Source organism: Danio aesculapii, chromosome 16 (assembly GCF_903798145.1).
Source record: "Danio aesculapii chromosome 16, fDanAes4.1, whole genome shotgun sequence".
Lineage (NCBI taxonomy): Eukaryota > Metazoa > Chordata > Actinopteri > Cypriniformes > Danionidae > Danio > Danio aesculapii.
Genome location: NC_079450.1, coordinates 1,121,438 through 1,146,733, shown reverse-complemented (window position 1 = coordinate 1,146,733; position 25,296 = coordinate 1,121,438). Strand labels below are relative to the sequence as shown.

The following is a 25,296-nucleotide window of genomic DNA, read 5'->3' as shown; positions in this document are numbered from 1 at the left end:
ATCCTTGGCTGCATTAACAGTTTAGCTTTCATGTTTTCTTCACATTAATGTTATAGTCTCTCTTCCTGCTGACCCTGGAATTAGGAGACCATCAAGTGATAATCCATTTACACTAGCAGAAACAGTACAAATGAACAAAGAAAGGAAAGATGAATGCCACAGGGCCGTTACACATTTTATTGTTAAAGGTTTGCTGCCTTTTTCTACTGTGGATAAAGATTAGATTTACTGATTACTGATTAGATTAACCAAAAACATAGTCAAAATAAGTCCATGCGATATAAGTGGTTCAATCATAATTATATGAAGCTGCGAGAATTCTTCTGTGCGCAAAGTAAACAAAAATAACTTTATTCAATGATTTATCCATGGGAGGATCAGAAAGCTCTTAGATTAAATCTAAAATATCTTCATTTGTAGATAACTAATAACAGAATTTCAATTTGTGGGTGAACTAAACCTTTAAGCAGCAGTAAGCCTCACAAATATTTAAAATTGATTGACTTAAAACTGCTTGAACTTTATTAAAACTGTTTGCACTAATATATTGTGTTAACTACACTTTGTGCTTTTGTTCCTTTGTTTATTGGTCTTAGAGATGAGCCTGCTGTGAAAAGTGTCACGAACATCCTGAAAATAAAAGTATCGAAAAAAGTATCGTTCGGAACCGGTATCGAATTCAGGGTATCTGTATCGAAAATTTTGGAACGATACCCAGCCCTAAATATAAGTAACAAATTAGAAAATGTAGGAATAGTATACATTTTACAATAAGGTTCCCATAATTAATTATGTTAGTAGAGTACACAAAAATGAATAACCTACAAGTTAAAGCTGTGGTTTCTACTTTAACACCCCGAAACCATGCCCATTAATCTCTATGTTTATTGTGTAGAGAGTCACTGTTCATTATTTGTTCTTGTGAATTACTGCATTATCCAACACATTACTATATTTCTAAGTTTACATTATTTGTGTGTTTCATTAAGTGGTCTTATCTAATCCATTAACAAATGCATTAGTGTATGTGTAAGTAAACATTAACTAATTTAGCTGTTAATGTAAAGGGATGCATTAGGATATGTGCTAGTTAACAGAAGTTATGTAATGTTGAAAAGTTATGCTAACCAATTTATGTAATGCTGAACGAAATCGTCGTTAAATGTTAATGTTAACACAACAAATGCATTACTAAAACCATTCATATATGTTTAGTTAACATAAACAAATATCAAGTAATGCTTAACAGATGTGTTGTTCATTATCATGACATCATAACTCATGTTAACTATTACATTACCTAACGCAACCATATTGTAAAGGGTTGCAGTTATTCGACTAGTAGATGTTTACTTAAAATTTTAAAATAAACTTTTTTTGACATAAAACGTCCACTCTTGTGTGTCTATATGTATCTGTCACAAAGCAAACATGAATAATAATAACTGATCATGACTACAAAATGAATATCAAGTAAAAAAAGATCTGTCTTAAGTATTTCATGAATTGTAATAAATACATATAAATATTATGATCATACTTGGGAGAGGTCTAATGCATTAAAACAGTGATACATATTTTATTAATTATATATGGTTTGCTCTCATTTCTGGCCCAGAAGTATTCTCTGAATTTTAAGTATTTGTCACAAAGCAAACATTAATATCTCATTATAACCTAGTCAAGCATGTTCTGGTTTATTAGATTAATCAAAATGATTATCAATAAAAAAATTAATGATGTAGATTAATAATTAATTAATTATACATTTTTCTTACTTTGTACAAATCATAGTGCTAGACTGTGTGTGTGGGTCTGCAGCTGGATATTATTGGGTTCAGGGGTGTCTAATCTCGGTTCTAGAGGGCCGGTGTCCCCCCATATAGGACTTTAGCTGCAACTTGCTTCAACACACCTGCCCGGAAATTTCTAGTATATCAAGTAGGAGCTTTATTAGCTTGTTCAGGTGTGTTTGATTAGAATTTGAGCTGAACTCTCCAGGACACCGGCCCTCCAGGACCGAATTTGGACACCCCTGGTCTAGTTGAACCTGAATTCGAATAGAACTACAAACGCAGGTAAAGAGTGTTAAACTACAAACATGGCGGACGCGCGAGACCAACCTCAGACAGCGGGGCTTCGTTAAATATAGTTAGTTTTCCACAATGTTTTATCAGGAACAACATTAAATAGACGTGTTTGGCCATTAACTTCTGAATGCATAATTATCCTGCTGCCGAATCTCCAATAAGGTGACTAATTACATTTGAATTAATGTGAAGTGAGGAGATGATTGGTAACTAGGCAACATAACGGTCCGTTTAAGAGAAATAACGGTGGTTTGCACCAAACTTGCGTTACACACTCAAAAAGACGGTTTCTTTAATTAAGTCCATACTCTTAAGACGTCGTGTAATAACGTTAGGTCTTACCTTACGTGGAACGTGTCTTTCTGTCACTTCTTTACCGGAATAATCACGATGATCCTCGGTGACGGAAGCTGTTCACAGCCGCGAACTCGCGAGACTCTCAAATCCAGCGAACAAAGCCGTTATTTGATACTCCAAGAGGACATTTTTGCGATTATTGACTCAACATGTCTCTTTACACAGTCCTCTTGTCCACAACTGACAGTGAAAGGTCTAATTCCTCAAAGCTGTGCCACAGCTTCAGTTTCCTTCCACCTTTTCTATCTTCCGGAACTCCGTGTCGACAACAGGTAAGCACTTTTTAATTAAACACAGGGGAGAATGCGATGATTTATGTCAGGAGGAAGTTGGTTTTAGTACTTTAGTAGGCGACACAGTGAGTCTATACAGTTAGCAAGATGTTAGCCCTAACTGCTGGATCATGCTAGTCTCAAATTTCAGACTGCGGTCAGGCCAGCCGCCAGTTCTAAATGAACTGTCTAAATACTGGTATTTTTGCGGTCGCTCTTACTCTGTGTACTACGGTAGAGCGCTAAAAACTGAACTGAACTCAACGCATGTTTGTCATGATAGATCGGTTTCTATCACGGTCTGATGATAAAGAATTAAATCAGAACGAACCGAATAATAAATGAATGCAAAAAAAAAAAAGTTTTAAGGCTGCTTTATCAGTATTTACAAAATAAAAGCCCTTCAAATCAAATCACACAGACAGCACTACTTTGTCCCTGTGTTAAAAATGTTTAATAATAAAACTAATTGATTTCACAAGCCAGCTACACCTTATATTGACTGTGCCACAGTGTCAATTAAATCTTTTATCGTGGCCATTTACAGCAAAATTATAAAACAAGAGTCTTTTAAACCTTACACATTACGCTGCTTTGTCCCCGATTTCAAAAAAATTTAAAACCTTACACAAAACACTGTTTGGCGCTGATAAAAGAAATATTAAAATAAAACTATTAGATATCACAGGCCAGTTTTACTTCAGATTGATAGTAGGCATAACCATGGTGTCAACTAAACAGTTTTCATCGGCACCTGATGTGAAATTGTAAAACAAGAGCCTTTTAAATCTTACACAAAACACTGTCCATTATTTAAAAAATATATTAAAATAAAACTATTAGATATCACAGGCCTGTTTTACCTCAGATTAATAGAAGACATTACCATGGTGTCAACTAAACAGTTCTCATGGGCTTCTGATTTGAAATGATAAAATAAGAGCCTTTAAAACCTTACACAAAACACTGTTTGGCTCTGATAAAAGAAATATTAAAATAAAAATGAGATATCCCAGGCCAGTTTTACCTCAGATTGATAGTAGACAATACCACGGTGTCAACTAAACAGTTCTCATGGGCATCTGATGTGAAATTATAAGATAAGAGCCCTTTAAACATTATACAAAACACTGTCCATGATTTTTAAAAAAAAGTATTAGAATAAAACTATTAAATATCACAGGGCAGTTTTACCTCAGAGTGATAGTAGAAAATACCACGGTGTCAACTAAACAGTTCTCATGGGCATCTGATGTGAAATTATAAGATAAGAGCCCTATAAACATTATACAAAACACTGTCCATGATTTTAAAAAAAGTATTAGAATAAAACTATTAAATAGAAATGCTGTTTTTTTCGTGAATTCAAAAGTTTATTAAAATAAAACTGTTAGATATCACAGGCTATATTCTCCTCAGACTGACAGTAGACTTTGCCATAGTGTCAACGAAACCTTTTTCAGAGCTATCTGATGTGAAATTATAAAATAAAAGCCCCATAAATCTTCTAAAGCACCTTCTTTGTTCTTGAGTTCAAATATTTCTTCAAATAAATCATTACACACAGAGTATACGAGCTAAATCAAGGATGTAAACTTTGTACTGCATCATGAAACATCAGTCACAGGTGAATCTGGCATGTGATATCAAATTGTTTTATTTTAATACATTTTTAATTTCACAAAAAAGCTGAATTTTATAGAAAATAGGGGAAGCTTTTGTTTTATAATGTCACATCAGACAGTCCTGAAAAGGTTTAGCGGACTATGTTGCAAAGACTACTATCAATCTGAGGTCACTCTGGCATGTGATATCTAATAGTTTTATTACTTTTTTTTTTAAAGTCAGTAACAGAGCATTATTTTACAGAACATTGGAGGGGCTTTTATTTAATAATGCCACATCAGGCAGTCCTAAAAAGGTTTAGTTGACACCATGGTAAGGTCTAATATCAGTCTGAGGTGAATCTGTTTTCAGAAATCTAATAGTTTTATTTAAATGAATAACAAAGTTGCTTTAGAAGATTTCTGGGGCTGCTATTTTATAACTTTACATCAGACAGCCCTGAAAAAGTTTTCGTTGACACTATGGCAAAATCTACCATCAGTCAGAGGTGACTATAGCCTGTGATATCTAATAGTTTTATTTTAATACATTTTTGAACTCAGGAACGAAGTAGTATTTTGTAGAACACTGGGGGCCTCTTGTTTTATAATTCCACATCAGATGCCCATGAAATAGTTAAGTTAACATCGTGGTAATGTCTATTATCAATCTGAGGTATAACAGGCCTGTGATATCTAATAGTTTTCATTTACTCATTTTTTATTCAGTTTTTTGTAAGGTTTGAAGGGCTCTTATTTTATCATATAAATCAGTCATGATAAAGCTTTAGTTAACACTGTGGTGAGGCCTTCTATGAATCATAGGTAAAACTGGCCTGTGATATATAATAGTTTTATTTTAATAATTTTTTAAAATAAGTGATAAACTGGTATTTTGTGAAAGGTTTAAAGGACTCTTATTGTATAATTTCACATTAGATGCCCATGAGAAGTGTTTAGTTTACACTGTGGTAATGTCCACTGTCAATCTGAGGTAAAACTGGCCTGTGATATCTCATAGTTTTATTTTTATTATTTTTGGAAATCAGGGACAAAGCAGTGTAAGGTTTTAAGGGCTCTTATTTTATAATTTCACATCAGATGCCCTTGAGAAGTGTTTAGTTAACACTGTGGTAATGTCTACTATCACTCTGAGGTAAAACTGCCCTGTGATATCTAATGGTTTTATTTTAATTTTTGTTTTTTACATCGGGAACAAAGCAGTGTTTTGTGTAAGGTTTAAAGGTTTTTAAAGGTTTTTATTATTTTTGGAAATCAGGGACAAAGCAGTGTAAGGTTTTAAAAGCTCTTTTTTTATAATTTCACATCAGATGCCCTTGAGAAGTGTTTACACTGTGTAACACTATACACTGTGTAACACTGAGAAGTGTAACATTGTGGTAATGTCTACTATTAATCTGAGGTAAAACTGGCCTGTGATGTCTAATAGTTTTATTTTTTATTATTTTTTTAATCTGGGACAAAGCAGCGTAATGTGTAAGGTTTAAAAGACTCTTGTTTTATAATTTTGCTGTAAATGGCCACGATAAAAGATTTAATTGACACTGTGGCACAGTCAATATAAGGTGTAGCTGGCTTGTGAAATCAATTAGTTTTATTATTAAACATTTTTAACACAGGGACAAAGTAGTGCTGTCTGTGTGATTTGTATATAATTTGTATATACGGATAAAGCAGCCTTAAAACTTCGTTTTTGTTGTTGTTGTTGCATTCATTTATTATTCGGTTCGTTCTGATTTAATTCTTTATCATCAGACCGTGATAGAAACCGATCTATCATGACAAACATGCGTTAGCAGCAACAGTATTTGAGTTCAGTTCAGTTTTTAGCACTCTACCGTAGTACGCAGAGTAAGAGTGACCGCAAAAATACCTTTGCTGCTAGAATCCCTGTTCATTTAGAACTGGCGGCTGGCCTGACCGCAATATTATACTGCTGTGGTGAATTGGCCAAAGGGGCTGGTTAAGCTGGCACAACTGACGCTGCGGTCACACTGGGCTTTTCCTCCCATAGACTTCCATTCATATGCACGCGAATGCATCAGACCGGAAACGCAGGGTCATGCGTTAAGTTTCGCAGTACGCTGCGGTGCAAAGTTTAAGCTTGGTGAACTCTGACCTGCGGAATCGCATCACTTGACTGTGTGAGACCAATCGAGTATCAAAACAGGACCTCTCTGGACCAATAATATCCAGCTGCAGGACCGCAGAACCACACATGTTTCAGGCACACACAATTCAGCACACACGATCTAGGCAAACCTTATGATGTTACGACGGATGTTAATGTTATTAAAGTCTTCTCGAACCTAGTCATGTCATCAATATAATTGTGTATATATATATTGTTAATAAATATTGTACACAATAAACAATAGTGTTCACTATTTCACAAATAATGCGATCAAGATAGGCGAATGGGGAACATGTTTCCGATCGCCATTCAATATAATAGACTGAACAGTTTTCTATCAGTCATCATAGATGATCATGTCAGATGAGAGTCAATATAGCAGATACTCGTTTGCTGACCATGCTGAATGATTTAAATTGTACAGGTTTCATTTATATAATGGATTCATTTATAATGAAGCAAATAATAACAAGTTAATATAGGCAATAATACATCTTTATATGTAATAAAAATATTTTTACGTGTAATAAATGTAATAAAAACACTATATTAATATTTTACTCAAGCGATTTAATAGTGTGTATTTGTTTAATTTTCTATTGACTTTTTTATCAATGATTTCCCACATTAAATTCTACAGTAATTTATAGTAAGCAAAATATTGTTTTAAACCCATAAAGTACTGGTAATTTGTTGTAATTATAGTTGCAACAAATTTAGCATTACAAACAAATTAACTGTTAATGAATAATTTAAAAAATAAATAAATATATATATATATTACAGTTTAGTAAAAGATAGTAGTTTATAATCAGAGAATCAGTTAAGTTAAAATAATATATAAACTAGATTAAATATTGTTTAAATAATTAACTATAATTAACTCAATTTAATGTGACACATTATTGTTTGCTTTTTATTTACAAAGTGAGTTAACCAAGTATGATGATATTCATTCATTCATTCATTTTGTTTTCGGCTTAGTCCCTTTATTAATCTGGGGTCGCAACAGCAGAACGAACCGGCAACTTATCCAGCATTTTGTTTTATGCAGCGGATGCCTTCCAGCTGCAACCCATCACTGGGAAACACATACACACTCATTTATTCACACTCATACACTACGGACAATTTAGCTCACCCAATTCACCTGTACCACATGTCTTTGGACTGTGGGGGAAACCGGAGTACCCGGAGGAAAGCCACGCGAACGCAGGGAAAACACGCAAACTCCACACAGAAACACCAACTGACCCAGCCGAGGTCGTGTGCGTATGAATGGAAGTCATTTATGATTGATTTCAGCTGATTATTTTATTGTAATTGTATATTGCATTCTTACATTTTACCACTTCAACTGTGTGCCTCTGTCATTTCCATTCTAACCATTGTTCTGTGGCTAAAGCTCAACATTTGGTGATGACATTGATAAAGCCCTGGCGCTAGTTCAGTAGATATTACAGTAGGATTCCTCAAATCACAGTCAACACACTCTTATATTTCACATTGTCATATAAATGGCAAGGCAATGTGCTTTAAACATGACATGATGCAGAAATATTGTTCTATAAAGGCTAAATTGAGTCTGCAGTGTGTAAAACAGATCTTCTATGTGTTGTTTTGTGTTGTTCACACTTATTGTCAGATCAACACACAGATAAAGTAGTTCAGGCATGTTTTGAGTGCATTACAGTCCCGTATCACTACGCTGAAGGATTTCACTTATGTTAATGCAAGGAGCCGGTGTGATGAACAAAGAGCAGGAGTCAGAGATCCACTTTATTGAAGACAATAGTTTACAGTTTGATCAGCAGAAAACAGCTTCAACACACTCCATGGGGTTCATAGGCCGCTCTCAATTAGACAGAAATGATAAATAAATAACAATCTGTGCAGTGGACACACAACAGTGATGGAGAAGAAGAAAGAGGAGAAACTAAAACTAAACAGCAAAAAAATGACCCTAATCAAACCATAACCCTAACCTAACCCAACCATAACCCTAACAAACACCCTAACCCAACCATAACCCTAACAAACACCCTAACCCAACCATAACCCTAACCCAACCATAACCCTAACAAACACCCTAACCCAACCATAACCCTAACCAAAACTAACCCTAAACCTAACTCAAACCTAACCATACCCTAACAAACACCCTAACCCTAAAAACAAAGAATGGAGTGTTTAGAGGGATCTGGGAAAGCAGAAAACAGAAAGAAAGAGGTGAGATTTGGCCTCATTAGTGAAAGATGATTACTCCTCTATGTTCTGTATGTCTAACCCTAAACCCTAACCCTGACTGATTATCATTCATTAACGAACACGTTTAACTATCAAACCTTTAAATGTGCTGTATGTAAGTGTTTGACTCTTCTAAAGCATAAAAATACCATACTATGTCTGCAGATATTAAAGAAACATGCCAAGTGAACATACTTGTTTATCTGAAAAACATTACTGAAGTCCGATATTCTGCTTTGAACATGTCTTTTCCGTGCTGGACCGATGACTTTGTTTTGATCATTTTAACCTGCTCAATGCCAGTTTACACAAATATATTTCAGTAACCCGGGTTGCCTTGGTGGAAAACCTCACTAACACTCTGGCGTCGCCTGTGCGCATCGGCCACCATTAGAGTGACGTCAGCTTCCCTCCTCGCCTGATTGGCTGGAGGAGGAGCTGTCGGTCTAGAGCTGGTGGACCAATGGGGACGCTTTAACCGGCCCTCATTTGCATGCAGCTCTGACTGCAACTCTCGCAGGAGGAAGTGCAGAATTTGGGAAGCAGAAGCGGAAAACAGCAAATGACAAAAATGGAAGAATGAAACCCTGTTTCCTGCTGCTGATGGGCTCTACGTCATGCTGAACCACTTGTGCTCTAAAATCTCCTCTAAAACAGGTCCTCTTTCAGGGTGGAAAGCATAAATTACTCATGTCTGGAACAGTCTTTATTTTTATTAGTTTCTAAGCCATGGCTGATCCAGAATCTGCTCCACTGTGTGCTGGATCTTTGTGTCATCATCAATGGTATAGCAGGCATTTATAAAGGTCCGGAAATCTGTAACATTTAAAAGAGAAAGTGGGTTAATCGTGGACACACACACACACACACACACACACACACACACACACACACACACACACACACACACACACACACACACACCTCCATCCTGTTGTCTCTAAACCTCTAAAATAAAGCAGATCAGTTTAATTTCAATCCTCAGATCTATTCAGTATGAAGAAACAAACTGGGGTCCATTCTCCGTAGCTCGCTTAAATGATCTAAGATGATTTGGCACATCCTGGATCTGTTAATCTTGATAACTGATCTCTGGCTAATTTGGTTCTTCAAACAAGTTGGTGAATCAGGTTAAAATATCTGGATGAACTGATCTGAGATCGCTGTGTGTGTGTTGTGAAGGACAGATCTATTGATCCTCGAAATCATGATCAACAATGCAATATATATATATATATTTTATAAATAATTTTTTAGGGGTTTTTGACCTTTATTTGGAAAGAACAGTAGAGGTTGCAGACAGGACAGTATTGTGAGCAGGGTCAGCAAAGGACCTCAAGCCGGGAATCGAAGTAGGGTCACCGTGTTGCTATATGTCGACGCACTTAACCACTAGGCCATTGGTGCAGACATTTATATATTTTTTTGCTAACTTTAAACTGAAACTATACATTTTTTTTTCACTATTTTCCCAATTGTATATAACTACTACTGTAAGAAAATATCAGCATTTGGTACATTCAGTATTACCTTTGCTTGAAAAGACCTGATCTAATCCTGTTTATATGAAATAAGCTGCTGCTCCACAGCAGGTTTGAGCTACCAGAGCTGTTGCTATGACAACAACTCTCGGATAAGTTGAGGAACAAAATGATCCTGGATCATGTCAAATCCTCAATAAACAAATCCAGCTAATTGAGTAATCCATGTAGGAAGAACAGACCCCAGATCTTCATCACACACTCTGTGAATGTTTGGGTTTTTCCTCATCATTGTGCAGTATTTCAGCAGTGTTCAACACTCAACTCCCACTACAGTAAAGGTGGGGGGGATTTTATCATGATATAGAGCAGATTGTGTGTGTGTGTGTGTGTGTGTGTGTGTGTGTTTTTGTGGTGTAAAATGCTTTCATAGCTGGCAGCTCAAGATTGACTTGAATGACCCCCGCTGTGCCCTAAGTGTGTTCAGTCTTCATGTAAATATACCAGTAGAAAATGATTCATTTTCCTAATGTTGGCCTCATTTGTTTGAACAGTGTTAGTTGGAGTCATCTTCTTACCTGCAGGTGTGCTGGAACATCGTCTTGCTATGTCTGACATGATGAAATACAGCTGATTCACCGTAGTTTTCACCGCATCCTTTGGAGATATCCTTGTATCTGGCGGGTATTTCTCTGGATCTGTCAGGAAGAGATGTGTAGTGTTGAGCAAACAGTTCAGTAATCATGATCATTACACTAAAGACAGTTTACTGCTGAGCAATTCCAGCGTTACGGATGTGACATTTGCAGTAAAAACTCAAGACATAAATTGACAGAGGAAGTATACGGTAACATTATAATGAAGCATCGCTTTATATTTCCCAAAACAACTAACCACAGAGTTACAGGATCAGACAAATATCTATCCGTAAACATATTTTACATGAGGAAAATAAACATTCGTTATTTATGTCTGAGTTTACAGTACACAACATACTTTATAGAAATTCAGTGAATTAAACAAGTCAAAAGACACAATGCTAATGGAGAGGAGAAGAGGGTGTGTTGCTTCACATGTAATTTAGTTTCGGCTTCCCACCAACGTAACAAGTGGGCGGGGCCATGAGCTCACCCGCTCTGCGTTTGCAACACAGACTGGCAGATTGAAAGGAGGAGAGGATCAGCATTCAGTCGTACATGTACGACTCTGACATAGACCAAGCAGAGAGTACAAAATCATTTGTGTCTTTGTACAGTTTTACAGCCAACTGTGTGCTAGTTTCAAGTGCCGAGCTTGTACACAGAAACTAATAACCACGCACACTGAATTAACTTTTGACTGAGGCACCGCATGCACCGCTCGAAGCCGCGACACGGCACACCAGACACTCTCTGTACCGCAGCAAAAACATGACGTGTCCCGAATCGTCGCGCCACGCATTTTTGAATTCTAAACAGGTTTCTGCAGCGGTCCGCAGCACCCAGCCGTCGACTTGAGTGTACCCTGATAGAAACCGATGTTTAGAATTGTAAAACGCATGCTAGTTAAGATCACAGGGAGCTTCTGGGATCGCGAGAAATGCAAACGGCTGAAGTATAAGGTAGACTCAATGAGAAGTACACATGTTTGCAAACCTACCTAAAGATACAACCAATAATTCCGATTAGAGCGATAATGTGGAGAATATTGATCTTGTGTTGAGCCCAATGAGCCTTGCATCTAAAAATAGAGCTAGCGTGTTCCTTTAGTGATATCGCTTCGACTAACGCTGAAAATGACGGACGAGAATCAACAAACTGAGGATATGATGATGCGCCTGTCAATCAATATTGGTGGGCGGGGGGACCGCACTCCTACGTCAGGTAGCGGTCGATTTGAAAACCGCCCTAATTGGTTCACCGTTTTTATGTTGTTAAATTAAAAAAAAAGCACTGGGTGTGTTTATATCACCCCAATATGATGCTCTATACACCATACATGCACATATGTCTGTCCAAACAACTTGAAAAGTAGATTTTTTTTACCATAGGTGCCCTTTAAAGGACTGTAAAATACAAGCCTACACAAAAGAACTTAGAAAGGGTTTCGCTATTTCGTTGACATTTGCATGGAATTGCTCTGCACCCTCCTGCAATAATCAGACTTACCATGGAAGATGCGCTTCCCCAGACCAAAATCAATTAGCTTGATGTGCAGAGGCGGTCTGATGACCAGGATATTACAATCATGAATATCACAATGACAAATTTCCCGCCTCAAGCACTGCTGCGCTGCTTTGACAATCTGCAAGATCAGTGAGCGCGCATCTCTCTCCTCCAGGTGTTGGTGCTCCTCCAGGAAATCCTCCAGTGTTTTGCATGTGGCAAGATACTCCATCACCAACATTATTGTCTTCTCCACTTTCTGAAAGCAAATGCAGTGAATTAAGAAAGCACATGACAGCAGTCCTCAGGTCAGTCTTTACCCTGGCTTCCAGTTACATTCAGGATAGATTTTAAAGTAGAAACGAGTTTATTTCGCTTACCGCACCGGCATATTATTAACCCACAAGCTTTTCTGAAAACAAGACAAAGTTATTTTCTTGTCCAGAAATGCTTCTTGATTTAAGAATTTTAAGTTACAAAATCAAGAGGACAATAAGAAACGAGACAAACCCTGCTGCAGTGAAATGTTCTGTAGAAATAGACTTACCCCGTCTGCCAACTTCTTCTCTTTAACCAAAAACCATTCATGGAGTTTGATGAACAGCGGGCTGGGGGGGTCTCTTGCAATTATCATCATTGCCACTTCGTTTGGTAGTGGTTTCGGATATCCAGGCTAAAAATAAAGTGCACATTAGCTGCATATCAACGACATATAATCCTGTTTTTCAATATAACTGTAAAAGAAAATCTGTAAATCAGCAGTTTTCTGTATTTTGTGATTCATGTTTTGTGTGTGTGTTTATTTATGCTTTGAATTGCATTATGGGAGCTTGATATATATTATCTGTACTGGTCTTGTCAATTGTGGTGTAAAAACCTGCTAATTCAGCTTCTGACTGTATTAGATTTTCATGTGATGAATTGCGGAAGCGTTGGTATTATCAAGATATTGAGCAAAACTGTGAAACAGATAGGTATGATAATAGCAATACTTGGTGTATTGCTTATTAAATACATGCAAAAAAAATTATAAAGTACAATAGGTAACACTAAAATAAAGTATAAACTAAACTACTTTAGTTAAATTAACTCATGTTAAGAGGACTTTACTGTACAGAGTTAACGAACAAAAGACAAACAAATAGTCACTGAATTCTCAATGTCGTAGCCCAGATTAATTTGAGAAATCATGTTTGAAAATAAATGGCCTATTAAGTCTTCAACATGTTGCAGAATACAACAATTTTAAGTGTAAATAATAATTATTCATGGCATGTTTGATGCAACATTATTGTGCATGTTCATTATTATGATATACTGAATTATTGAATATTGGCATATGACTACTTTTAGTTTTTTATATATTTATATATATATCTCGTCACCTTAAATTATAAGGTTCTATCTGCGTTCTGAATGATTTTGGGATATTGAGCTTTAAAGTTCTTGCATTCCATAGTAAACAGTATGTGTGTAACATTTGTTTTTTAAACAAAAAGTCTTAATGTAAACAACTTATAAAAAACATCCCATAATGTAAATAAGTTGTCATTTAATAAGAATATGTGAATAACTCAATTTTGACAATGTCAGATAGAACTTTATAATTCTAACTAAGGTGACGATATATCAGTGTTAAACTGCAGAGTTGAATTTTCAGCATCAAAACTCGACAGAGCACAGATTAATTCCCATCATAACCATAAATAAACAGAAAACAGCAGTGAATCACAAAATGATCAGCAGATATTTGTATAAAGTTTGTACATATAACCACAGCTGTAGACAGACTCATCTATTAAGTGTATTTTGTGATGCTTCACAGATGATGTTTTCAGCCTTACCACATCGTTGTTAACTACGGAATAAGTCAACTTGATGGCAAACTGTGGATGAAATCAGAATAAAACATGAGTGAGCGATCAAATATGATTCAAAGTTGATGTCCTCTAAACTGGACTAGGGAGAATAGACTTACTCGTTTTCCGTCCGCTTTTCTAATACCAAGATAGACCTTGCCATAGCTGCCCGCTCCAATTTCTTCTCTCAATTCATACTTTTCTTCCACTGAAAGATAAAAAAACAGCATGTTCATTTGAGACAGGTTCTTGTTATGAACAGACAGAATAAAAAATAAAGCAATTTAACCCGTAACAGCCGCCAACATAAACAAAGCGGAGCCAATTTGCCCTGAATTATTATTTTTTATGTAATTTTTTTAATTCCAAAGCATTTTCTCAAAATATGTCAAAATAGTTTTTGTCACTAAAAATCACTCCATTTGCTGAAACGGAGAGGAAGTGGAGGCCAAATTAAGCCTCAAAATGAACCCAGAGTGGATTAAAACGACTGAACAGCAACAAAAGGGTTACAAAACATTAAAAGATACATTAAAATGTACCAGATCCAGGAGAAGGTCCTAATCTCTGTGTACACGATGGTCTGCTTTGTCCCGAAGGACCAGGAACATAAAACATACTTTGTTCCATTTTTATTAGCAGTAAATCACGTTCTCTAAGGTGTATAAATTGGTTTACTGCGATTAATTCTCAGATTGTAAATCTGTTCGCCTTGTTTGAGTGTCCAAATGCGGAGTTTCTCAATATATGTCTGCTCTGTCAGGCGTCTGGTAAATTCTGACATTCCAGCTTAGAACGCGTTCTATTTATGACGTAGCGTAGAGGGAGACCAAGATGGCGGCCATGTAGGTACAGGTATTCGCGTTTATTCTTCAGGGTATATAAGGTGAAGTGATATATTAACCTACTGTTTAGGACTGGTGATGACATTATAAAATACGCGTGGACATTATATAACTCTTTAGACATCTCTTCATGGGGAAAAGAGGCAATAATAAAGTTAATCACGCGAGGCCTGGCATGATTGTTTTTGACGCGTCCAACACGGCTGATTGATTTGATGACTCTGCATCGGCCTGCAGCTCTGGACTGAATTTCCAATGTGATACGGAATCACGATGCTTTGACTCTTGTTTGAACTTTACCAACGAGGTTGTTGTAGCGGAGCTTTCAGAAACGACCTCCAGACAAATGAAAAGTTTGTCAGCGACGGTGCAACAGCTTCTTCTGGATGTCGGTGAGCACAGAGAGGCTCTTCATCATGTGGAAGCAGAGGTCGGCGCGCATATCGCTGAACGCAAGAGTACAAGATTGTAAGCGCTACAGGTGGAGGTGCTGTCTAAAGCTACATGATGTTAGCGAAAAACATGGAGAAGATGTGCGAAATGTGTCTCAGCATATTAGGAAAGGTCGTTCCAGATGCTCTTCAGGACAGTGTTGATATTGCTCACCGTGTGGGTCCCAAACGCGCTGATCGCAAAGCCAGATCGGTCATAATCCTCCTCATACTGTGCCGAGGTCGTGACATGACTTGCGTCTATGGGAGCCTGTCACCAAACGACGATGACAGGGCAGCACGATACAAGCTGTGTCCTCTCGTGAGGAAAGCACGGGAGGAGGGCAAGAGGGAATCCTTCCGCAACGCTTTGGTCCTGATTAATGGGAAACGATTCTCCTGTACTCCGATGTTAAGTGACTGTTTACTATGGAAGCCCGTTCCCGCCACTGAATAAAAAAAAATTTCATTGAAGAAAAAAAAAAAAAAAAAAAGTAAAAAAAAAAAAAAAAAAAAAAAGTTAAAAAAATTTTTATTTAAGTCAGAATTCTGAGTTATAAAGTCGCAATTCTGAGATATAAAGTCAGAATTCTGAGTTATAAAGTCACAATTCTGAGATATAAAGTCAGAATTCTGAGTTATAAAGTCGCAATTCTGAGATATAAAGTCAGAATTCTGAGTTATAAAGTCGCAATTCTGAGATATAAAGTCAGAATTCTGAGTTATAAAGTCGCAATTCTGAGATATAAAGTCAGAATTCTGAGATATAAAGTCACAATTCTGAGTTATTAAGTCACAATTCTGAGATACAAAGTCGCAATTCTGAGTTATTAAGTCACAATTCTGAGATACAAAGTCGCAATTCTGAGTTATTAAGTCAGAATTCTGAGTTATAAAGTCGCAATTCTGAGTTATTAAGTCAGATTTCTAACTTTTATTTCTTTTGAATTGCGACACTTTCTTACGACATTTCATATTACGTTACGGGAGTTCCTGTCGCCAGCAGGTGAACGTTTCTGCGACGGCAAGGTATGGTCAAATTTACTTTTTGGTATGATAAAATGATATGAAGTGTTACAGTAAATTACGTGTTATAATAGAAGCCTTTGGCGAGTGTAAAATCCGAAAGTTTGGCGCGTGCTCATGCGGTTTCCTAGACCGTAGTCCTGTTGCTTTTATGGACAATTAAGCATGGTAGTTTAATATCATTGCACCAAAAGGGAGTAAAATTAGGTTTAGATTCAAAGCTTGCTTTGTTTTGTACAGTGTACTAACCACAAAAGTACATGCATTTTGTTTTCTGGCTTATATACTCGGTCTAGGCTTTATATTGGCCTCTAGCCTCACTATGTTTTCCTATTAAAACTATCATTGTAGGATGGACGAATTAATAATTTTACTGAGGGAGAGAAACATTCCCGAAACAACTATCAAAAGACTGGAGGAAGACAAGGTAATACTGAAACAAACAATTTAACACACACTTTAAAAGTCATAATTTGGAAGAAGTGGACATTTTTATCCATGTTTAAGTCACTTGCAGTTTTATTTCTTAAAGGGATTATATACTGTTTATTTTACAATAAATAACTTAAGCTAAACACTTTGGCAAAGCTCCAGTGTTTACCTAAACACTTTCGATTATACGTCAGTTTACTGACTGACTCTTAATATTAACTAGTTGCTTGTTGACATGCATAATACTAGCAGATTGGCTGTTTATTGGTACTTAAAAAACATATATTAATGCCATATTTTGCATGACCATGTTTTACATCCCTTTTTAAACCATACATAGTTACTAAGAGGCATACTTAAAGAAAACAGTACTACACAATTGGAGAATATTACAGACATTTAATACATTTACTGAAAAGCAAAGTACCAAAATGTATGTCATGGCAGAAATTAAAGACTTAAAGAATGAAAATAACATGAACTTGCCATTTATAACCAGTAGATGGTAGCAGAGGTTAACTTATTTAGCTCAGTTACTGTATCAACTCCCCAGATGTTTCAATGTCTTTCTTTTGGATTTCTTATAAAAAGACATCAAATATAGCACGTTTACTGTATTACAGTATATAGTAAAGGAAGTACAAAGTACAAGAAGTCAGAGTGTAATTTAAATGTAAATATTGAAACCCATACACCAACAGACTTTAAGAGTAATTTACTTGAATACATTAGTAACTTATTTTACTAACTTAGTTATTGTATTTGACTGTACAAGCTGCTACATATATTCAGACAACTAAGATTTGTTGTTATGTAGTTTTGGTACCCAAAATTTAGTCTGATTTACTTTATGCACAACTCTATTTTATTCTTCGACTCATCAGATGTTCATATAACTCAGTCATATTAACACTTGCATTTGTAATTCCGGATTCTGCATAGGTGGATTACACACACACACACACACACACACACACACAGACACCTATATGTTGTGTGTCTGTATTTATTTATTTATTTATTTATTTTGCAGATTGATGTCAGTGTCCTACTGTTAATGACTGATGATCAAATGAAAAGCTATTTTCCTTCATATGGAGACAGACTGGCTGTGATGGGATTTTGTAGGAGGCAAGAAAGAGAACCAGGAAAGAGAACTTGCAGTAAGTCAAAGCTGTTTGAGCGCCTTAAATCAAAACTGACCAAAAGACAAAAACCTGACAATTCACAAACTGAAACCAAAAATACTACAAAAAAACATTCTCAGCGTATTGTAAGAAAAATTGAGATGGGGTGGATGCACCATGATGGGCAGGGCTTTGTTCAAATGAGAGCAAAAAAAGGAGGGGGAACAAGGAAGTTGAGTGTTCCAAAAGAATGGAAAAGGAAAGAGCTGATTGAGGAGGCAATTTGTCTGTTTTTTCCAAATGGAAAAAATTCTCATGGGAGTATTTCTGAGTTTGAATTGGATCTAACAAATTATCAGGAAGTGTCACTAGATGCAGAATCTACAGTGGGGGAAATGTATAATGCATCCAAACTCACAATGATGAGGTTCTACTTGACAACAAAAAAGGTGGAGAAAGAAGTGGAAACAGAAAGTGAAGAGGAAATGTCAGATCAAATGGAGGACTTTCATAGTAATAACCAGGATCAAAGCCTTCCCTCTACTTCCAGTGGGATGAATGACTTCTTTCCTTCAGAAATGGATGTTATTTATGTAGATAGTCCGGTTAATGACACTGCATCTCCCTTTCATTCCACAGAGGATCATGTTGCAGAAGATGACCTGAATGTATCTTTTCAAAGTTCTTTAGTGACCTTGCCTGATTACTTGGATTCAAGCAATGTAGTGACAGTACTCACTGGTGACATCATTGGAATAGATGAACAAAACTTAGATGACACTTTGCCGCTGAGCCCAGAACCCATTGCTCCACAGACAAAAATCCTTGTTGTTCATCGTGGACAAATATTTTCTGAGCTCATTGCCCATTTCTGTGATGAAACCCTTACTCATACACAGAGTGAAGTAGAAGTGAAGCTGCTCCTCCCAAATGGACAGTTTGAGATGGGCCATGATGTTGGTGGAGTGTTTCGGGATTGCTTATCAGAGTTTTGGCAGGAATTTTATGATCAGTGCACATTGGGGAACAGTTTTAAAGTTCCCTTTCTTAGACATGACTTTGGCAAAGAAAAGTGGGAAAGTGTGGCCCGAATAATTTTGTTCGGCTGGAAGAAAGAGAAATATCTCCCAATAAAACTTGCACCTGTCATCCTCCAGCAAGCAATACAGGGATCTGTGAAAAGTGATCTGATTGAGAACTTTTTGAAGTATGTCTCAGAAAACGAGTGTGCTGTGTTAGAAAGCTGCAGAACAGACTTCTGTAGTGCAGACCAGGAGGAATTGCTTGAGACCTTAGACAACTACAGTTGTCGAAAAATTCCAACAGATGAAAACTTCAAGCAAATTTTGGAAGAACTGGCTCACAAAACTCTCATTCAAGAGCCAGCTTATGTTCTTGAACAGTGGGCAGGCATACTTGGACCTCTGAGGAAGGACCTTGAGGAAATTGAAGATGTGTACTGTGCATTACAACCAACAGTGAGGAAAATTGTGCAATCTCTCAAATTTCCTGAAACAATGAATGTACAGCAAAAGGACATTTCAAAGCACTTGACAACTTACTTGAGGGAGTGTGATGCAAAACGGCAGTCTCTGTTTCTTCGATTCTGTACTGGATCAGATTTGTTTATAGGCAAAGCTATAACAGTTGATTTCACAGACCTTAAAGGGTTTGAGAGAAGACCAGTGGCGCACACATGTGGCTGTTTTCTGAGACTTTCAGTGCACTATGACAACTACCCTGATTTCAGATCTGAAATGAACAAAGTCCTTGAAAGCAACATCTGGGTCATGGACATAGTTTAGTGGATTTAGTCTGAGTTGTGGCCAGCTCCTATGCAAGCTATTGTTTTCAGTCATTCTTATTACACTTCATACAGTTAATTCACACTGTATACAGTTTTGCACTTAAATATTGCTGGCTACATTAAATGCAGACCAACCTTTATTATTTTGGATGATTGAGTTTTTTTGTATGATTGAGATTTGATACATTTTTTGGTGCAACCAAATGTTTGCATTAAATCATCAAATTGTTCATTTCAACTGTTCAGTCAAATAGGTTTGGAACCGTTCAAATGGTTTATTTTTCATACGTGTACACACTGTACAATTATTTGACAAGTACATAAAGTAAAACGATCGCTTTAATTGTTCACTGAATGTTGGCCTTAAATAGTGAAAGTTTTCTTCATTGTTACAAACAATTGTTTACGTTTAATTAATGAAAGTTGCAACAAGTTGTACAAGTTGCATCTACCCTGAGATAAACGTCTTAATGATTAAAATGTATTTCTAAAGAGATAGTTCACTAAAAAATTTTAATTTACTCACTATTTACTCACTCCTCAAGTGTTAAACAAGCCTCTATGGATTTATTTCTTCTGTTGAAAACAAAATAAGATTGGTTGAAGAAAGCTGTAAATCTTTAACCACTGACTTTTATAAAAGAAAAAAAAATACTCTAAAAGTCAGTGGTTACAGGTTTTCAGCTTTCTTCAAACAATCTTCTTTTGTATTTAACAGAAGAAAGAAACAAGTAAAGAGTGAGGAAATTGACAATTTTCATTTTTGCGCGAACTATTCTTTTAAGTTTGTGTTTCTGTACAGTTGGGTGTTGCATTAATGTTAACCTTTCATACAGGCCATAAGTGAAACATTTGAACAATTTTATAACATTGTTTTATTGAAATAGTTTTAATGGGGTTTGTTTTATTTTTTCTTGCACCACATTGTAATGTTTAGTTACTCATGCATTAAACAACACAACCTCCATATATTGTGTCAAATGTTTTTTTGTTTTTTTTTTTGAGAATTCAAGATGGAGTGAGTAGGCTTCTACACTGAAAAAAGTATGGAGTAGGGCTGAATTTCTGAACTTTTAAAATTAATTTCACTTAAAGCTCTGTAGTGGTGCACAAAACCTAACAGCCACTGTACCATGTTAAAATTATTACAGGTTCATTAAGCATGTATAGGAAGAACATTGGGAATGCTATAGCATTTGTTTGAAGCAAAAATGTACTACTACAAAGTTGAATATTTAATAAAGAAAAATACCATTAAAAATTCAGTTCCAATTAAATTTTTATTTTAGGTATAACACAAAATACAGACAACATATCAGTTTACCTGTAAAACCCTTTAGTTTATATTTTAAATATACCTCCCCTTTATACTCTTTTCAAGGTGAAACAAATGAAAATTCTATCAATTTTGAACAGTTTCAGTACTAATGCTTTACAGTTTAAACAAAATTGTTTTACTTTTTAGTAGCAAAACACTGTTTCTTCTAAAACTCACGTCCTCTGTTTCATTTGCATTCAGGTTAGGTCTGAAAGTAAAGGTGGAGCACCACAAAAGTGTTTGAAATCATGTAAAAAATTTACATTACTGTAGTTGGGAAAGATGTTTATACATTTAAAAAGTAGTCATAAAAAAATTATTAATTTAATTTTGTATGAAGTGCATCTTGATGCATTTTTATTCTTATCTCATCTAAGCTTGCTGGCCTTCTTTTGCACTTGATGATGGGATGGTCTGGAACAAATTATTGATTCATTCTGAAAACACAAAGCAACATCACTGTGATTGTGTGTCATCATAAACAAAGAACTATACTAGAGGTCATTCACTGTACCTTAAGCACTGTGTCTGACAGACAAGGGATCCTGAAGGGTGTATGAAAATCATGTAAACAGTTGTTCCATCTTAATATGTATAGGTTTATTGATCCCATAATCCTAGAAGATAGGGCTGTTACTAATCAAATGCAATCAGCATCAATGAAATACATCCTTCAATTGCCACAGTGGCACAGAAGCTACATCAGATGTGTCATTCATTCATTTACTCATTCATTAGTAAGACAGAATTTATGTTTTAAAATTATTCTTTGTTTGCTGTGAGCATTGTGCATGCTGTTTATGTGCCCCAGGCACCTCACATTTTTTCAAGGGTACATGAAAAAAGCTATGTTATGTGATATGTCTATTAAATGCAGCTCAGTAGTAACACAATTGTAATGCAGAAAAATTACAATTCCAGTTGTATCAATAATGTTATGGTGTTAATGTTTTGTTTATAGAATTTTTTCATATAAATATATGACATGTCAGTGGCTATCCCAATTTAAATACTATGCCCTTAAATTATACACTATGGCATTTCGACAACTGGCTTGTTATCAGTTACATAATTAAAGATGTAATGACTTTTTGTGTTCAGTATTGTGTTGTTTTATTGGTTAATGTGCATAAGCACAGTATACACACCTTCTTGGTAGAATGTTGTTCAGTGAACACAATGTTTTAATTACAAAACTGCACTGACTAGTGCATACATATTTGAATTGGTATAACTCTATACTGAATCATTCATGCATTCAACACACATTAAGCTGTCCTTTGCTGCCTTAGTGCTTTTTTGGCCTTGCTTCTTAGCCACAATAAATAGCAAAGCTTCTACAGTGGATAATATTTAAATATGAGAAAATTAAGCAAAGGTAAGTGTTGACTTGAAAGTTAATTACAATGAACAGTCTGGGGCACAATGGTAACAAGATTAATAATCATAGCCAAATAATCATAAAGTGAAATATAGCTCACCTGTTATCTTGAAAGACAGACACAGCACAGTGAAAGTAAGGTGGGAATTGCAGAGATTTTTAACCCCAGAAGGTTCTTTTGGGACTTTTCATGAAAAAAGCACAATAGAAGTGTTAAAAATAATGCTCATAGATAATAGTTTGTGTGTGTGTGTGTGTGTGTGTGCGTGTGTGCGTGTGTGTGTGTGTGTGTGTGTGTGTGTGTGTGTGTGTGTGTGTCTCTGTACAATAGCTTTACCTTCTAGTGAATGTTGTAGATAAGATCTCAATGGTGCATCTAGTAATCCAAGTCCAGTCCTTCAAGGATCAGTTCACGAAGCTTAAGGTACAGGTCTGTAATTTCATAAACATCATCTGACAGTGCAAGGTTATGTTCATCCAGGAGTTGTACGCACAGTTGAAAGACATCCTCATCACAAGGGTAGTCTTTAACTAAACACTCCTCTTTACAAATACTCAGTTTTGTTTGTTCAATTGGATGCAAGAAATTCTGCACTCCATATAAGCTGGGAACTGCAAACATTATTGAAGGTCGACCACTGGGAGCACGTGGGTTGTGAGTTGGCCTTATCCTGTGGCAATTCCAGGCACTGACTATTTCATCAAGCTCTTCCTTTATAAAATAAAAGCAACAAATTAAATTAATAAACACACTGTACACTGCATATTGTAGGTTATGTAAATATTAAGTTAATCCTAATACATAAACTGCAATATTATCTTTATAATTAAATTAAATATAGTAAACCAAATGTGTTACCTGTATAGAATGCTGAAAACAGAACTGGATGAGAGATTTGTCAATGAACGTATCAACAAAGTGCCCATCTTCTTTTAGCTGTTCAAAATGATCCATCCAAAATTGTATGCACTGGCTTCTCAAAGTGGACCACCATCGTTCAATTCTCTGGTTCCCCGTGCTTGGACCAAGAGTGACAGATTCGGCACTAGCAGTGCCTCTGAAGAATGTCTGCATATCTGCTAAATGCGTATTTTCAGTTCCATGGTCAATGCGAATTCTTTGTGGAAATCCGTTATTTTCAGCCACAGCTTGTAGGAAATAACCCGCAATTACTCGTGGGTCATTGTTCGTTTTGTATGCTTCAAGCCAGATCATTTTTCTGGAAAACCCGTCAATGCATCCGTTTATGCATATTCCGTAAGGTTTTAACTTGTCGTATCCGTCAATATGCCAAACATAGTTTGGTCCGCGGCTGTTATACATGCGTCGCCGTAGACGACCGCGAGCGCGCAGATCAACCCCTTGTCCATCTAACAGCCGCATCAACTGGCGGACAGTTTCTCTGTCTGTAATAATGCCAGACAGCCAACATTTCTGGTGCATCCAACGATATCCATGTTGTCGTCCCGATGTCTGTAGCTGTTGGTGTATAAAACGTGCCACGTCGGCCTCGTCTGTTTTATTGCGTCTCCGCCACAACTGATTCCTACATAACGTTCTCTCAAGAGTCCGTAAACTGAGCTTTATATTGTGTGATTCCTCCAATAAAATTAAGATTTCTCTATTAGTAAAACCGCACCGAAAATAATCCTCTATAATATTTTCCACCAATGTCCTTGACCATACAGAAGATCCAGACTAACCTTTTTTCCTTCTGAATTGCGAGATATAAACTCAGAATTCTGACTTAATAACTCAGAATTGCGACTTTATAACTCAGAATTGCGACTTTAAAACTCAGAATTGCGACTTAATAACTCAGAATTCTGACTTTATATCTCAGAATTGCGACTTAATAACTCAGAATTCTGACTTAATAACTCAGAATTCTGACTTAATAACTCAGAATTGCGACTTTATAACTCAGAATTGCGACTTAATAACTCAGAATTCTGACTTTATATCTCAGAATTGCGACTTAATAACTCAGAATTCTGACTTAATAACTCAGAATTCTGACTTAATAACTCAGAATTGCGACTTTAAAACTCAGAATTCTGACTTTATAACTCAGAATTCTGACTTAATAACTCAGAATTGCGACTTTATAACTCAGAATTGCGACTTAATAACTCAGAATTCTGACTTTATATCTTAGAATTGCGACTTAATAACTCAGAATTCTGACTTAATAACTCAGAATTCTGACTTTATAACTCAGAATTGCGACTTTATAACTCAGAATTGTGACTTTATAACTCAGAATTCTGACTTTATATCTCAGAATTGCGACTTAATAACTCAGAATTCTGACTTAATAACTCAGAATTCTGACTTTATAACTCAGAATTGCGACTTTATAACTCAGAATTGTGACTTTATAACTCAGAATTCTGACTTTATATCTCAGAATTGCGACTTTATAACTCAGAATTCTGACTTTATATCTCAGAATTGCGACTTTATAACTCAGAATTCCGACTTAATAACTCAGAATTGCGACTTTATAACTCAGAATTCTGACTTAATAACTCAGAATTGCGACTTTAAAACTCAGAATTGCGACTTAATAACTCAGAATTCTGACTTTATATCTCAGAATTGCGACTTAATAACTCAGAATTCTGACTTAATAACTCAGAATTCTGACTTAATAACTCAGAATTGCGACTTTATAACTCAGAATTGCGACTTAATAACTCAGAATTCTGACTTTATA

The 25,296-nt window shown here is 36.0% G+C and overlaps 3 protein-coding genes across 4 annotated transcripts; 1 reads left to right on the top strand and 2 right to left on the bottom strand.

Moving 5' to 3' along the window:
• Positions 1 to 9,440: 9,440 nt before the first annotated feature.
• On the bottom strand, positions 9,441 to 15,496 carry LOC130243025 (serine/threonine-protein kinase pim-2-like). The gene is made up of 7 exons (XM_056475051.1): positions 15,421 to 15,496; positions 14,329 to 14,417; positions 14,195 to 14,236; positions 12,898 to 13,023; positions 12,354 to 12,609; positions 10,785 to 10,904; positions 9,441 to 9,541 (listed from the first exon to the last, which is right to left on the bottom strand). The coding sequence occupies exons 1-7, from the start codon at positions 15,494 to 15,496 to the stop codon at positions 9,441 to 9,443; spliced, it is 810 nt and encodes a 269-aa protein (XP_056331026.1).
• Positions 15,497 to 15,576: 80 nt separating this feature from the next.
• On the top strand, positions 15,577 to 20,232 carry LOC130243022 (uncharacterized). The gene is made up of 4 exons (XM_056475048.1): positions 15,577 to 15,896; positions 16,476 to 16,514; positions 16,863 to 16,938; positions 17,977 to 20,232. Exons 1-4 carry the CDS (start codon positions 15,577 to 15,579, stop codon positions 19,873 to 19,875), a joined length of 2,334 nt encoding a protein of 777 aa, XP_056331023.1. The 3' UTR covers positions 19,876 to 20,232.
• Positions 20,233 to 21,160: 928 nt separating this feature from the next.
• On the bottom strand, positions 21,161 to 24,237 carry LOC130243477 (uncharacterized). Of its 2 annotated transcripts, XR_008839149.1 has the most exons (5): positions 23,436 to 24,237; positions 22,914 to 23,288; positions 22,677 to 22,760; positions 21,710 to 21,812; positions 21,161 to 21,632 (listed from the first exon to the last, which is right to left on the bottom strand). XR_008839149.1 is itself a non-coding variant. In XM_056475655.1 (3 exons), exons 1-2 carry the CDS (start codon positions 24,018 to 24,020, stop codon positions 22,953 to 22,955), a joined length of 921 nt encoding a protein of 306 aa, XP_056331630.1. In that variant the 5' UTR covers positions 24,021 to 24,237; the 3' UTR covers positions 22,246 to 22,760; positions 22,914 to 22,952. The 2 variants fall into 2 exon arrangements, 1 of the variants encoding a protein (XP_056331630.1); XM_056475655.1 differs by lacking the exons at positions 21,161 to 21,632; positions 21,710 to 21,812 and having other exon boundaries at positions 22,246 to 22,760.
• Between the last annotated feature and the right edge of the window lie 1,059 nt (positions 24,238 to 25,296).